This window comes from Tympanuchus pallidicinctus, unplaced genomic scaffold (genome assembly GCF_026119805.1).
Source record: "Tympanuchus pallidicinctus isolate F22 unplaced genomic scaffold, pur_lepc_1.0 scaffold2, whole genome shotgun sequence".
NCBI lineage: Eukaryota > Metazoa > Chordata > Aves > Galliformes > Phasianidae > Tympanuchus > Tympanuchus pallidicinctus.
This window is the reverse complement of record NW_026294721.1, coordinates 43827747-43843878: the sequence shown is the minus strand read 5'-3', so window position 1 is coordinate 43843878 and position 16132 is coordinate 43827747. Positions and strand designations below refer to the sequence as shown.

At 39.5% G+C, this 16132-nt stretch overlaps 1 protein-coding gene across 4 annotated transcripts in view; it reads left to right on the top strand.

Annotated features, from left to right (window-relative positions):
* Window positions 1-16132, top strand: part of LIN54 (lin-54 DREAM MuvB core complex component) — a 38725-nt gene that overhangs the window by 16848 nt on the left and 5745 nt on the right. For 3 of the 4 annotated variants that reach the window (XM_052683168.1, XM_052683167.1, XM_052683169.1), the window contains 8 exons: window positions 4611-4731; window positions 7544-7689; window positions 9207-9362; window positions 11622-11838; window positions 12554-12627; window positions 12769-12966; window positions 13451-13542; window positions 14765-14836. In XM_052683168.1, the coding sequence (XP_052539128.1) occupies window positions 4611-4731; window positions 7544-7689; window positions 9207-9362; window positions 11622-11838; window positions 12554-12627; window positions 12769-12966; window positions 13451-13542; window positions 14765-14836 (1076 nt within the window). The remainder of the gene's footprint in view (window positions 1-4610; window positions 4732-7543; window positions 7690-9206; window positions 9363-11621; window positions 11839-12553; window positions 12628-12768; window positions 12967-13450; window positions 13543-14764; window positions 14837-16132) is intronic. The other variant, XM_052683170.1, reaches the window with a different exon arrangement.

Genomic DNA, 16132 nt, shown 5'->3' with positions numbered 1-16132 from the left:
ATTTTTACAGTTGAGTAAAATGAGAAAGGAAACTCCCAAGTATACAAGCAAAAACGAATTTCCTGCATGTGAAAAATGACTGACTTTTAAGCATACTGCAAGCAGTGGTACATCCTACAGCTAGTATTTTGCTATAAGCAAGCATGAACAACTGTCACTGTGATAGTTTGTTTTAAATCAATAGATGATCCTTGCACCTGTGTCTGCTTTTTCTTCCTTCGTCGCTACATTATACCTGCAAGAAAAAGTGTTTCATACTTATGGCTGTTTTAAATACATCTATTTGATATGTTGCTTTTATTTTTGTACCTTCATTGTTATTGATACTGTTGACATTACAGCTTTCAAAAGTCTTTGCTTGTGAGTCAGTGCAGGAAGGTGTAAGAGCAGATCAGTACCTGTTAGCTTCAGTTACTGCTAACTGGCGCACATAAGAAACAGAAGAAAACTTGCCTGTGATGAACTTCTGCTTGCATGAGATTACTTGTGCCAGCAGTGATTTAATGATTGACCTCTACTGTTTGTCATTAGGAATGCTACAGATTCCTTAGTATAACCTGATACAAATGGACTTAAAACCATTTGTTAATTAATTTAATTGTGGTTTGATTAACTTTAAGTCTTCCTTTTCTAAAATGGATAGAATTCTTAATTCATGATATTCGTTGTTTGTTTTTTCTTCTTAGAAGAAGTGGAAGAAGTAGAAGTGAAAAGCAAGACAAGTGTTCAGTTTGTTAGAACTGTCTGATGCTGCAGAAAGAAACAGCTATGTGAACAGCTCCCAGATAGTACTTATCCCTGCAGAAAATTACTTTATCAAACGGTTATATGAGGCTAAATGAGAGATTCAGTCTACTCTATCATGTATGACAGGAGAGGTGATCCATCCTTCAAGTTCCTGGCTTAGAAAATGAGATCATGCATTTACCCTAAGATCCAGAATAAAACTCTCAACTTTCAGTGCCTTCTTGGCACCTTCTGAGTGGAAAAGGAAGCCGTGAATGCCTCCTTGCTTCCCAGGAGTTATGTGTAACTTAACTCATGTGATTCAGTTGTTTTCAGCAGCAGCATGTCATTTGGACTTGTTGCTGAAAAGTGAATTGATAAAAGACTAGACTTGGATGACTAAGAGCCTCTCTACAATTCTCCTTGCATTATCACTATACTAGCAACTTCTCAGATCAAGGAAATTCATTAGTCTTACTATAATCTATTTGTAACACTTGATATCTCAGCATTTGAGAAAGGGCAAAGTTGACAGAGTTCCAGCAGAACGTTCTTGTAATCTTGCTCCCTCTCTGCAATGTTGAGAGTTATGAGACTGTGCAGTACAAAACGTAGCATGACTTTAGGATTCTTCCAAGAATCCCAAGAGGCTAAGAGAAGAGGCTTATTGCTTTCCTGTTTGTAGACCTGGGTGACTTGTCACAATATAGTTGAAATCACTACCCTGAATGTGGAAAAAATGACTTGGCAAATGCATCTGCTTTTAGCCTAGGGTTTCGGCTTGCATGCAAGCTTAAAAATCACCATGAGCTAGTATATTAGCTGGTGCTTCAGTGCAAAGCAGAAGTTGAGCCTTGCAGATGACTCAACCAGAGGTCCAGACCCACTACCACTTGCTGTCACTAGACTGGTCTGACTTGAACTTGTCTTGATGTGGTAACTGCCTGTCTATTTCAGCAGTTAAATCTACACATCTGTAGCACAACTGCTACCATGGCAAAACAACTGCTAAGCCAGCATTATGGCTGTGCCTCATAGTGGAAAGATAATGTCACGTATGCCCTAATTCCACAGAAAATCCCTATTCCTGACACAGGATTGTATCCTTATTATCTTCTCTGGAGTATGCTGTTATCTTCTATTTCCAGTCTCAGTGTGTTGTGTTTTTTTCCTTTTATACCAAGTATAAATTACTTTGGGTGTGGCTACGTGGAAGATCTCCTGTGAGGTCATCTAGGGAGTAGATTTATAGAATGTTAACTTCCTTGTGGTAGTAATGTTCTGTATCTAGCAATAAGTTCAAGGTGTGCATGTTCCTTTTTCTGTGTGACTACTACATTGTTTGACAGCTGAAGTCAGAGTCCGGTCACAGAAGCATGCTTGCTATCTTGGTTGGTGAGGAGTGCTTACAGAGACACAAATTAATGCTTGAAGTAGAGATGCTTGCGTGTTAATCGTTCTCCCACTTTACAGAGAAAATGACTGGAATGTGCTTCTTAAATTAGTATTTTCCTAATGAAAAAGCTTGTTGCTACAGGAAATACTTTTGCAGTCTAATTTGAAGAAACTTGTGGAGAGCGTGCTTAGCTTACATAGGCAAAGAGGAACAATGTTAACTTCCTGTGATTAGTATAGGCAATGACAGAGAGCTCCAGAGTACTTGCTCTTGCTGAAGCATCAAAGGGGCAGTCTGTCATTTTGATTTCCTCTGGCTTCTCCAGTCATACTGAAGTGGGTAATGAGTTTCCCACTGAAGCACTTGTGCTATCAGCTCCTGCAGCAGGGCTCTCGAAAAGGCTCTCTGCCAAGGGGCAGCCAGCTGGCTGGGAGCGTGCAGCTTGTTTCTAATGGCCAAGGGAACTGTGTTGGGGTTCCTCTGTGTCCCCAAAGGACTGAAGGGATTCAGTCTTTTCTTAGATGATGCTAGAACTCCTTACTAGATCAACAGGAGAGTATTGCAAGTTGAGCCTGTAGGGAGCAGGTCTACTTGTGTTGACTGGCTATTATACTGGGGTTTTTACTTTTCTTTGAGATAATTCATGTTGTTGGCTGGTGCTTTACAAGCGTTTACACCAGTAATTTAAGCCAAGTTAATGGCTGTTACTGGGAAACAACTGCTGTTCAGGTAGGTGGACATCAAGTTCAGAGTTGGTTTTTTGACCTTGCTTCAAAGAGTAGAAGTAATAGCAGTTGAGTTGGTCTGAAACCTATGGCAGAATTAAATCAACAGAATGGAAATTGCTCATCCAACAGGTAAAATGTGGGGTACTTATCAGAAACTAGAATATGTGTAGTTTGGCTTATGAAATACTACTAGATTGTGTTCATCCATCCCCTATACATGTGCAAAGAAGTGAATTCTTGATGTTAAATGTCTTTGAGTTAAGTTTATATAGTGTGCTGTGAATTAAGCTTCTTTCTGTGAAAAATTTATATTTGAATCTGAATGTATCTCGAAGAAGAATGGAGGTTTCTTTGCTGCTTCATTTTGGGGTGAAGGTTTACTCCAAAGAGCACTCCAGTCTCAATGCAGAGGAACAAAAGATATCCTCTAAACACTGTTTGTCTTCTATTGCTGTGTAGTGTTGGAGCTGCTGTGTGTCCCTTTCCCTTGGCTGGGCACAGTTCAAGCACATGCAGACATATCCTGTCTGTAAAAGGCCAGAAGGTTGAGGCCCATCACAGGTGGAGCTCTGGCTGCCCTGGCCCCTCCTGCATCTATGCTGCTGGCAGTTGAAACAGCTCCACACTTGCTCTTTGTGCAGAGACTGCTTAATTCATTATGTATTGCAGAATATTTAGAATGCTTCAGCGTGACTCTACTATAAAGGTGTTCTTAGTCAGCAAATGCTAGAAATAGGGATGTGTATAGGAAACCACAACATCCAGCCTACTCATTTGCTTCATTTAAGCAATCACAACTTTCTCAGGCTGTTGGAAGTAGCTGTTATGTCTATATTTTTCTACACGTGTGAGGTTTCTCTGGTTAGCTGCTTCAGTAGCAAAGGCAGATCTGCAACTTTTGTTGTGGCTTCCCATGTGGATGCCATGCCATGGGTCTGTGACGCTGCTAGAATTGGTGGCTGACATCTGTGGGACGTGGGACAGGCCCAAGGGCTGGTAGAAACAGTTAGGATAAATGCATCTGGTAACAGACCCTTCAGTGTTGAAAAGGTTTGTTGAGGGGAAGGACGCAGGGAAGCCTTTGTTACCAAACCCTTTTTAAACAAAAGCCTTCTAGGTGGAACAATCTGTTCCACCAAATTGCATAAACTTGTTCTTGGTTCTGCAGTTCTTCTGGGGACTGGGTCTGCTGTGAAATGCACCCAAAAGACTTGGATACAGCTAATTGATTTTGTGTTAGTTAACCAGTACCTAAGGCTTCCTGGAGTTTCCAGCTTATTTTTTCTTCCATTTGTAGGGTGGAGTGTGCTGCTATGTCAGCACAGGTAAGGAGATGTTTTAGAGCAGTAGATGTGTTGTTGAAATAGCTTGAGGAACAAGTTATTTTCTAGTTGCCTGAAAATGTGACTTTTTTTTCTAAACTTCAAATTTTAAGACTGATACTTCTAAGGTAATGTTTTTGTATAGACAGACTGCATGTGAAATTTATTTTCAGGACGCTAATAAGGTACCTTGAAATCAAGGCATGTTTGTGCACAGACCTTATAGGATGACTGTAAGGGGTTTGGCTGCCGTGCTTTGGCTTGCTCTCTCAAGTGGCACAGATAACTCATGAGAAATTGTGGTAATGTGTGAGGTGAACAATTTTTCTCTACTTCAACATGTGAACATTGCACTTTTGTATGATATACGTAACAACATGATCATTCTGATCCAAAACACTCAAGTTACTTGAGCTCTTTTTTTAATCTATCTTTCAGATTGCTAAGAAGACCCGAACTGCAACTTCAGGCCCAGTGATCACCAAGCTCATCTTTGCAAAACCAATCAATAGCAAAGCTGTTACAGGGCAGACCACTCAAGTGTCACCGGTCATTGCAGGTTGTACTTACTTGTCTTGTATTGCTTGTTGGTTTTTTTTTTTTTTTTTTTTTTTAAGACTATTCAAAGAGGCGATGGTGGTAGAATTCTTTTTGTATTGGTTTTATTATAGATTTCTCAAGCAACTGGGGGAAAAAAAATCAGTAAAGACTTTGGTAGGTAGAAGCAGATATGGGCAGTGGTTTATTCCCTTACACTTCGTTCATTTACCTGACTGTAGATTTGGGTTATTTTGGTTTTTCTGCAAAATGTTTTACTTTGTGGATTTTGGGGGGAAAGAGAGAGGTGTCTCAGCCTGAGAAAAGACAACTTGATAAACAAAGCATTTATGGCTAACTTACATAAATAAAAAAGAGGGAAGGCAGGCAAATGCTCTTCTATTTCTATAATCTGCTTATGATAGACTTAAATGCGATACATGCAAATAACAAGGGAAACATTTCTGAGAGAACTATCAGTGAAGCTGTTGTTTCTGTTGAATTGCTCAACTGCTTAAGAAATAAGCATTTCAGAAGAGTCTAAGAAGTTAAATGAGGTTAATAAGAAATGGTTTGCCTCTGTGGAAAATAAATCTGGTCCTTTTTTGTCTTACTAAAAAAAAAACAAACCCTCCCAGTGTAAGCTTTTGTTCACTTTGGCAGTGGGACTGATGTCCCTTGATAAAATGCAAATTATCACCAAAGGACAAATGTGGAAAGCTGGAGTTGTTTTCAGAGCTCTGAAGGGATTCTTCAGCTGTTCAAACCCAAGTAGGCCTAAAAGTTCTTCCATGTATTTAAATGAATGTGTTAAGTCTTCATAGGGCTGGGATTTGAGCTGGTTGTAAAAAGAAAGCAACTGTCTCCTGCATTCATCATTTCCACCGTTACATATTTGAATCATAATCCTCTCCTTGTGCTGTCAGACTGGCCCGTGCCCAGCTTTGTGTTGCCAGTGAAACTGGATGTCCCAGTTCCCACTTATTCCTCTTCCTCAGACAGCTCCCCACCAAACATACAGACCTGTAAATAAGATTGCTTTGCTGTGTTTATACACATCTGAATTAAGCTATTTGTGTGTTTAAAAAATGAACTTGGGTGGGAGAAAGCCACTTTGAGAAGCATTACGTTTTTATCTGGCATTACATTTTCACCTGGTGTTACATGAAAATTGACAAGCAGTAAGGAATTAAGGAACCACAGCAGAAATCGTTTTTGCAAGCATATTGTTGCATTTATTTCTGCTACCTCCGGATGGAAGTAAACATACGGATCACAAGGTATCTACGCAGTATTGACAGACAAATATATTACAAAAGAAATAAACTCCTACCTTTAAAATGAATATGCTGGAGAATACACAGTACTTTTCTCTGAGCTTGCAAGAGGCATTACTGGGAGGTGAAGGTGCTTTTCTAAGTGGGAGGAAAAGTCTTTCTAAATGCCTTCCTTTTCTCTTTCCACCTCAACCACCAGTAGTATATTTTGCTGGCTCAGAGAGGCTGGTATTTGAAAAAGGTATTGAATTCTGATTTGCTTATGTGTTTTTTTTTCTGTCTGATAGTATTTTTAATTACTTGGAAATTTTTTCCAGCTGAAGTGAAAATTCTTTATTTGAAAGAATTGTCAGTATAAGCAGCCAGATTCTGTTTAGGAAGCTGATGCTAAGGGCAGTAGAAGAAATGCAGGGAGAAGGGAAAAAACTTACAAGAGACGTAGTGGGGGGAAACAACAATAGAAGTATTGAATACTGAAGAGGGACATTTTTCAGGTTGCGTGTTTAGCAACCAAGTGTGCTGTTACTTTGGCTGCACAAAAATGAAGGTTGCCTTAGAGCACACAGATCTCAGGGCAGCTTTCTGCAAGGGTGGTGTTCCATGTTAGTTGTGTTAAGCATCGTGTCACCAGATGGTTTTGGATCAGAAAGTTACGCTGTTCCTTGTTTGATTTTGATATATACAAAATCAGAATCGGGGGTTGGACTGGATCTCTGGAGGTCCCTTCCAACCCCTACAATTCTGTGATTCTGTGATATACAACAGCAGAGTTGGTGAGAGAAGCTATGATAGAAATACGTCTGAGCCAAAGGGCAGCAGAGGAAAGCTCAGTGGTCAGGCACTCTTTGGAAATCTTTTTAAAAGCATTTTAAAAAAAAAAACCTAAACCTCTGCTGTTGGGGTTTTGCAATGTTGCTGATTTTGTGATTTGGGGCTTTTGATGTTTAAGCTTCTTTGCCATCATAAAAGCAGATTGTATGTGGAGTTACACCTCCACCCTTATTTTCACAAGAGTGTCGTCTATTCTGTAGGCAGTGAAAAAGCCAACCACCAACACAAGCTGAAGGAAAAGGAGGTCACAGTTGAATGTGGAGAGATACAAAGTACTACTTTCATGGTCATATGGAGAGTTTCTGCTCTCAGAGCTGTAAAAAGAGGCACCCACCTCACTCCCCCCCTTCCCAGTTCACACTTTCTTGCACATTGGCAGCAGCCTGGGGACTTCCTAGCAAGCTGCCAGCTGTCAGGGTATTTGTGTAGAGGCCGGGAGTACTGAAGGGCTTTGTGCCTTAGGATGCTGTGCTAGCTCTAAAGACTCAACAGCTGAACATTACAGAAAGATCAATATAACTTTCAGCTTTTTAAAGCCTAAATAAATGTCTTTTTATTTGTAGTAATGCAAATTACTTTCTTGCTGAATCTAACTCAAAAGAATTCTACTGTCCTTTCTGCTAGGTAATGATAGAGAGGATCAGCTGCATGCTAACCAGAGAAAACTTTTGCTTTACAAGTTGTAAACAGTGATAGTTCAGCTGACCATACCTTTCTTGATTATAGGCAGGGTTGTTTCACAATCTACCCCAGGAACACCACCAAAGACAATAACAATCTCTGAGAGTGGAGTTATTGGATCATCTTTGAGTACAGCAACACAACAGACACCGAATAAGATAGCTATCTCTCCACTCAAATCCCCTAACAAGGTAAGAACGCTACTCTGGCCGCAGCTTTCTTGTCTCTGCTGCAAAGGAAGCTCTGTGTCTGCATCTTTGCTGCAAGCTGTCTGTGTTCAGCCACTCGAGTGTCTCCATTGTGAGTCACTATGCTCTGCTCTGCACTAGTGGCCTAAGCTGGATTTTTCAGCTATCTCCTTTAATGTGATTTCAATATGCGTCATGGCATTAATTTACCATTCCTGTCACTTTTTGCCATTCCCTAAGCATCCATTCTGAGAGCAGCTGTTCTCCTCTAGCCAAGTGCTAAAATAGTTTTGTTTGGGGTTTTTTTTTTGTTAACAACTTCTTAAAAATTCACGAGACTGTTCAAGAGGAGATTTCGGTTACTTTATAGGCTAACATTTACCAGCCATTGCCTGGTGTTCCATAGGTAGATAACTTAATCTTGGCTAATCATGACTGTCATAGATGAGTTTGGCAATGATTCTTGACAGAGTGGGACATGGATATAGGCAAACAATTGATAGAAAGGTAACTTGTGCATCATCAGCAGTGTTGCAGACAAGCATTGCAGTGACACTTGTATCTTAGACCTGATAAAATTCCCTTGAGAAGAATAATATTGCCAGAGAAAGGATGAGTCTTAGAGTGGGAACTAAGATATGCAAGCTAAGTACATGAAAACCAATGGGAGAATTAAGTTTTTCTTAGTTTGGATGTGCATTAGCTATGGAATGTTACACAAATGGAACCAAGGACTTTTGTTTCAGAATTATTACTGAGCAAAGCAATATAGGGAAGCTGTAAAATAAATCTTATTCCAAGAATTATCAGAAGAGTGGGACTGAAAAGTCTCATAGTTACCATCTGATTTTACTCGAGACAAATTCTAAGTATCTTTTTTTAAAAAAAAAAAAAAAAGTTTCAAAGCCTGTGAATTTTTTTTTTTTTTAAAACATGAAGGAAATTTTTTAAAAGTAAGTAGAAAACCAACTTTTTATTGGTCAAACTGCAACAGAAGGGCTATGAGTATGTAGAATAGAGTAGTCAAATGACACACTGCAGAAGACTGGATCTTATCAGAATCTGGAAACTTTGAAATTACTGATGAAGTTCTTTTACATTTGGTATGAATTAACAGCATAAAAGTAAGATTATTTTTCTTGTTTCCATCCTTGAAAATTCCCATTGATCATGTAGCCATCATGGTGCCAATTATAAAGCTCTTATTCCAAAAATTCATCCTGACAATGCTATGGCTTCAGTGTGCAGTTTCAAACCAAAACAGGTGCAGTGCTGACTTTCTGCAGGGGCCTTTCTGTGCTGGAAACTGGCAATGCCTTGAAGTTTCTAACCTGTGTATATGCTGTGATTGCACATTCAGGTTGCACAGTGTGAGTTGTGATCAGAGTACGAATCTTCTTCACAGGAAGAACTTGGTGTACAGTGGGAGAACTGTACCTCTCATGATTAGAGGGACGTATATACAGAGGGTCTTGCATACTGCACAGAGATTTAAACTGCTTCTTTGTTTTGCCAAGCAGCTAACAGTGGTGTCAGTGGCCTCCCAGCCTCCCAACTCCCCCCAGAAGACGGTGGGCGTCCCACTGAATGTAGCGTTAGGACAGCAGATCCTCACAGTGCAGCAGTCAGCACCCTCCTCCCCTGGGAAGGCCATAGTCAACCACACAACCACGCAGGTACAGACTGACTTTTGTTTAATTTCTAGCATGTCTGCGTCTCATCTCATCACCTGTGGGAAAATCAGGGTGCTGATCTGCAAGCTGGCAGTGGGCAGTCCCAAGGTGTTCCTGTAAAGGCTTTTGCTTAAGTTGGCAGAGGAATAGGTGGTCCTCCCATGGAGGTAGGCTGGCAATAGCTGACAGCCAAGCATGTAGAAAGCAGGTGTCCAATCTGGAAAAGCCTCACTTGGAGCTAACTCTTGTTTCTGTATATTAAATTTCCCATGTTGTCTTAAAGACATGCTGTGACAGCAGGAAGAATTCTTGATTCTTTTTCACCAGTGAACAGTGCTTCTATGCTACCAAGTAGGGCTGCTTTCTGGGTGTTTCTGAGGCTTGCAATAGTGGAGTTCATATTTTGGTAAAGGTGTGCATGAGCAAAACTCTGTGCTCTGAGACCTGCAGAATTATAAATCAGTTATTCTATTACTAGAAAAATACCAAGGTTCTCCCTATGAATTCTTGTAAGTTGACTTGTGTTAATGAAAGAAGACAGAATTGAGCTTTTTTTACAAACTGCAGTTTGTTTTTTTTATCCCCCCTTTGTCATCTAAGGGGAATCTTTTTCTGACTTAATGTCTGTATTCCTGTTTTGATAAACACAAAGGATGGTGTGCAAGTGTAACACATAATAAGAAAGATGGGTATAACAGGGAGTGGAAACAGTTGTATGCATTGCGAAAGACCCAAAGCTCCAGCAGATGTTAGTAATCTTAGCATTGTTTGTGTTAATAGGAATGGTGATATGGGGACATAAACACCAGCATGATTTGATATTTCAGAGTAAAACTGGCAAGGTTGTTTTAAAAGTTGTTAAAATATGAAATCACTCTTCGCAAGCAATCAAAGTGTCCAATCTGAGATTCCTATGTAGTATGCATATTGAGATGTGATCTAAAGCTATCTGAAGTGTAAGGATTTCTCCTGTCTTCATAGCATTCAAGAACATGCCCTTTGAAGAGCCATCGCTTAAATATTATTTTCCCAGTTTTTCTTGGATGACAATCAGCAATTCATGTGCTAGATGGAACTTTGCCCAAGCTGGTCTCTCTGTAATAACACGCTGTAACTGTGCTTGCAGTCAGTGCTTATTTGCTGTTGCTCTGTGTTGTTGAGATATCAATACATTTAAATATATATGTTCACCGCCTCCCCTCCCTTCCCCCCTCCAAAAAAAAACCTTCTCTAAAAGACTGGACTTCTATTTCCAGTTATGTGTAAATTGAGATTTTATTCCTGTAGGTGCTGACAGCTGGGGTGCTAGGAAAAGGTTCTAAAAATTCATGTAGTTGTACCAAATTTACAGTTGATAGTGATTTATTAATATCATTTTTAGTAGATACTGAGAAAAAAATAGTTGAACTCCAAAAGTAGGCTGAGAACGAGGAAGAAGAATTAACCCATGTTTGAGATCACCAGAAAGGATGGTTAAAAGAGGCTGTTACCAAGTTCATGCAGTCATCAGTGTGTACAAATGTAATGAACTTGATTGTCCTCATTTTGTAGTTTGAGAGAAATTGAGAAGATGGGGTCTTGTGAATTCTAGATGTACTGCTATATCCCAGCTATGAGATAGTGCAAGTCTGCAAAAAAATCCAATTTTCTCCTTCTTGCTTTTATTATTTAGTAAATTATTTTGCTACTCTTCATTGTTCTTGCCTCTTGCCCCAAAATTGCTTTCTCATCTCTTCAGCAATCAATATATGGACTTGGTTCCATTTCTACTTTGGCTGCACGATGATTTGTGTGTATTCATCAAAGTCTGTCCAGCAGGACTTGTCTGTATACAGGGAGGTAAATCATAGTGCAGTCTAGCATGAACAGTTCTGCAAGGAGTTGTCACTGTGAGTTTTTCTATTAGTAGGTATATTTTTGATTCGTTCCCTACTTGATTTTGAGTACCAAGTCCTCTTTAGCTGATGTCTGATTTGGCATACATTGTATCTTGAAAAGCAAACTGATTTGCCTTATTTAGGCAAATGTTATTTACTCAAGCCTTTACAGTAAAGAATTGAAAACTGAGCTTACTTTGCTCCAAGCTTGGAGTGACATTTAATCTGTTCCTCTTACTCCAGAAATCAAAATAGTCAGGAATAACTGATTTGGTTCTCATGAATGCTAATAGATTTCCTCACTAACATATTGAGGAAATAAATATGCTGGTGTTGTTTCTGCCTTAGTAAAAGTAACCTTATACTTCCTTGGTTGATTTAATAGGCTGTGAAATCAGCAGTACAGGCCATTACTGTAGGAGGAGTGGGTACATCTCAATTCAAGACAATTATTCCCTTGGCAACTGCTCCGAATGTTCAGCAGATTCAGGTACCTGGAAGCAAGTTCCATTATGTCAGACTTGTTACTGCCACAACAGCCAATGGCTCAACCCAGTCGGCCAGTCAGAATCCCAGTACGAATACACAGCCTCTCCAGCAGGGTAAGTGCTGGCGCTAATGTGTTATCTGAAGTTTTTCTTCTGTTTTCTAGTTTGCCTGTTGAGGGTTAAATAGTCACGAAATAGAAATCTTTCCAAACTAAGAGATGTACTTGTTTATGTGGTAAACTTTGAAATGTTTCATTTCCTACTGTTAGCTCAGGTTTGTATGTGGAAAGGCCTGTCTGTGACAAGTCAATCTGTAGTTGGGCATGAACCCCTGGAGCTATTTAGGTTGCTTTTGCCTAGATTACTAATTTTTATGTATAACTTCTGGCAAGTCCCACATTTTCATGTTAAAAATGGGAAGCCATGACAGTCCACGTGTATCTTGGCAAAATGCTGCCGTGTTAAAATCCTTCAGTATAAAATGTGTTGGAAGTGCCAAATTTCTCTGCTGGTTTCTGTCCATGCTTTCTAAAGCTGCTATGGAATGAAGATGTCAAAACAAGCTGTGGTTTTGTAGTTTCCTCTTGGCAAAGGGAAATAGAGTCCAGAGGATCTCTGCATCTAAGTTGGTTTTTAAACCATTGCTATGAAACATGTATGTACACTTCTGTAAGTAACTGTTTATATACTATCTAACGCTTCTGTCTAAAAAGCACTGTACTGTAAGTGTGCAGAGATTGTTCTTACATTTGTACATGTGAAAATCTTGAGGTCTCAACTGTGGACTGAGTGAATAATGTGTGTTGATCTGATGTTGTTTTGTTACCAGCAAAGCCAGTGGTGGTAAATGCAACCCCGGTGCGGATGTCTGTTCCCATAGTGCCAGCACAGACTGTGAAACAGGTAAGCTCAGTATAAATGCATGTTACTGACTTGTTTCAAATGGAAGGAAAAGTCCAATTCCAGCAGTCATGAAATGTTCCATTAATACAAATGTATTCTGAAGGAATATTCTTCTTTCATGAAGTCTTACTTTGTTTCCAGGTGGTGCCCAAACCCATCAACCCGACTTCCCAGATAGTTACAACAAGTCAGCCCCAGCAAAGACTAATTATGCCAGCCACTCCACTGCCACAGATACAGCCCAACCTCACTAACCTGCCCCCAGGCACTGTGCTGGCACCAGCACCTGGCACAGGAAATGTTGGCTATGCAGTCCTTCCAGCTCAGTATGTTACACAGGTATGGTCTTAATCCAGAGATAAATAACAAAGCTGTGCTGTTATGGAATGTACTGTTGTCCTTTTGAGAGTTCTTGCTCCTCAGCAAGGTGTAAGGATTAGCTGTATTCTTTCTCAAAATCTAGTCAACACTGACAATTGAAATAAATAAAACCTGCTGCTCAAGGCTGATTAGCCAGCCTTTTCAAACAAGGATTCTACCAGCCTGTGGCATCACTGGTACCAGCCTTAATCTTCGGTTCCATTTTGGTTTTGTTAAAGCTGTAGTTTGTCATTTTAAAAAAAAAAAAAAAAGACTAGTACTTGTGTCCTTCCTATCCACTTCTCTTCAAGTAAATGATACCAACTTCTGCAAACTTCAAAATCTATGTTTACAAACATGTTATTTTCAGAACAGTATAAAAAACACTACAAATCCTATTGAGTGTACTTCAATTTCTTTCATGTTACCCTGTATAATACGTGTAACTTTTGTATTTTTTTAGCTACAGCAATCATCATATGTATCTATAGCAAGCAACACTGGCTTCACTGGGACATCCAGTATCCAGTCCCAAGCGCGGCTACCATTCAATGGGTGAGTATTTTACACAGAGGGATGGGGAGGGAGGGGACAGCAACAAAACCACTGCATACAGGCTGCTGAACTTGCTGCTGCTTTCAGCACTGTTGGGGCGGTGGATTTTTTCTGAATTTTGTGTGGTGTCTAAAGAAATAAAGTATACTGCGTTGAGGTTACCTCCTCTGACTAGAAGAGATACAGCTAGCTAACATTTGAGCTGTTGTCTTGATCAAAGCCCTGCCAGCTCCTGTAGCAGAAAGTTGACCTGAAGGTTCCTCTGGTGCTTGTTCCTCATCTTGCATCAGTTCCTGGGAGCTACAGGCTATTTCTTGACATTGCTAGAAAGACATGCTTAGCAAAACAGAAGCATTTAGCTTAGCACGCACTAAAATCTAACTGAACGGCAAAATGCAACTGAAACCTGAAAAGGGTCATAGCAGTAGGCTTAAAGTTCTCTTCAGTCCTCTATTTTTCTTCAAAAGATGAAAATAACAGCTAACATGGATTATTTTCTCCGTGCTGAGCCAGCTGCCTTAGTTGTTTTGTATTATTGTTTGCTGGAAATTGTGTACACTAAGGTGCTTTTTGATGCTGCAACCTGCTGCAAAAAAATGTGATGCAAACTAATCCCTAATCCAGCTACAGCTATTCAAATGATTGGGTTTGATTTAATCTCCAGAAATGTGCAGTAATTGCTGGATGGGGATTGAATGCATCTCATTCAAAGTGATTAATGACATGAAATCCTAGTTTTTAAGAGCACTTAAAGCCTACATTTGATATAAAATTCACCTTTAAACCTAAGGCAATATTTTGGCTTGCTTGCCCATTGTTTCTGGATTTATTCTTTTTTTATTTTGTTCCAGCTTGTACAGAGATGAAGATGTGATCCTGTTCTATGAACCTTTTTTTGGACCTAGTCCCCTGATATATAGAGAAATTCTAAGGAAACTTTCTCTGATTGCACACTGCAATTAAGGTGTATCCTCTAGCTTTGAACTTCATTCATGCAGACAGACTTGCAGTGAATAACCAGCTCTTTCTGAATTGGAAAAGCACTGTATATAATGGTCGTTTACTGTCAGCCAAAAACCTAATAGAAAGCATGAAGTAGAAAACATGAAGGTTTTTCAGAGTTTGTATTATGACCCACTTACTTGAATTTAAACTAGGAAGAAACTGATCAAACTGTGTGTATAAATAGATGCCTTTTTTTTTTTTTTTTTTCTTCCTATAGAATAATTCCTTCTGAATCTGCAAATCGGCCCCGGAAGCCTTGCAACTGTACAAAGTCTTTATGTTTGAAATTGTAAGTACATGTTGGTTTTTTATCCTTATTTTTGACACTGTATTTATCCCAAGAATCAAAAGATGTTTTTTAAGTATGTAAGAAATGTTACATCTATCTTCTAATGTAAAGTTATTGTTGACATTGATGGGGATGTTGTCATGCATGTGCCATTGTGCAGCTTCTGTGAGCTGTATAGACCCTGCCATGTCATAAACTTCCAACCTTGCACCCTTGTGCTTGATAGAGCTACTTCTGCTCAGCAGCTGGAGTTGTGTTTTTGCTGTTAGTGACATTACATCCAACAGCGTCATCAGTGCGCGCCTGCTGTACTTGAGAAAATCCTATGAAAAATGGTACACAATATGAAGTTCTACAGCAAAATTGGGCTGCTTAGTTTGTTGCTTTTTCTGTTTTGTTATGTTTCAGGAGGGGGAAGCGGTGTTTGTTTTAAACACTCCAATAGGGCTAGTGATTCTTAATAAGTCGAAGGCTTGGTCATCTTCTTAAGATATTTTTTTTTTTTTACTGTTCCATTTAGTGTTTGTAACAAGTTGACACAAAAAAACGTCTTCAGTTTAGAAGTTGGGTTTTTTTTTTTTTTTTAACCTAAGCAGAATCAGTATACAGATTTCTGTACAATAAATATGAGGAGGAAATATTAATCTGTGCTTCCATGAGAGTTAGACAAAGAAGAAAGAAAAATCAGTGGTGTGCTTCTCAAAGGAAAATGATTCAATGGTATCTGAGCCTCCTTTAATAAATTGTTAATTTTTTTTCATTTTGGGCTTGTTTCTGTGTAACAGACCCCACACTGTGTGTTGGGGTGTTCCCTGTGCTTCCTAGTCTCAAAATTGCCTGCTTCATAGGAGGCACGATAAACAGGAAGAGGTTTAGCTGTTCTGTTTACTCTTAGATTTGTTTTACAACATACATGCCTGTTGCCTTCATGGTGCCTGATGTATTTTAGTCTGGCTCCTGAATGCTCTGGAAATTCTGGGACATGCATGAACACAGACTCTCAGCAGAATTAGAATATCAGCTGAATGGGATCAGCAATTTCCATCAACTGTTGTTGGAAGTGGTACTGGGAGGATAGAAGCTTGCCAGAGTTTTTGATGACTGCAAAACATGAGCTGAGGATGAATGTGGTGTGCTTCCATGCATCAGGCCTTTGGGGTGAACCCAGTGGGACCTTGGTTTTGGCAGGAGGTAACACAGGTACATAAGAGACAAAGTAATGTGATAAGTCATTCCAGTCAGTATTTCACTGCTTCTTATTTACATCTTTGTCCCTTTAAAAAGTCTTCAGTAACT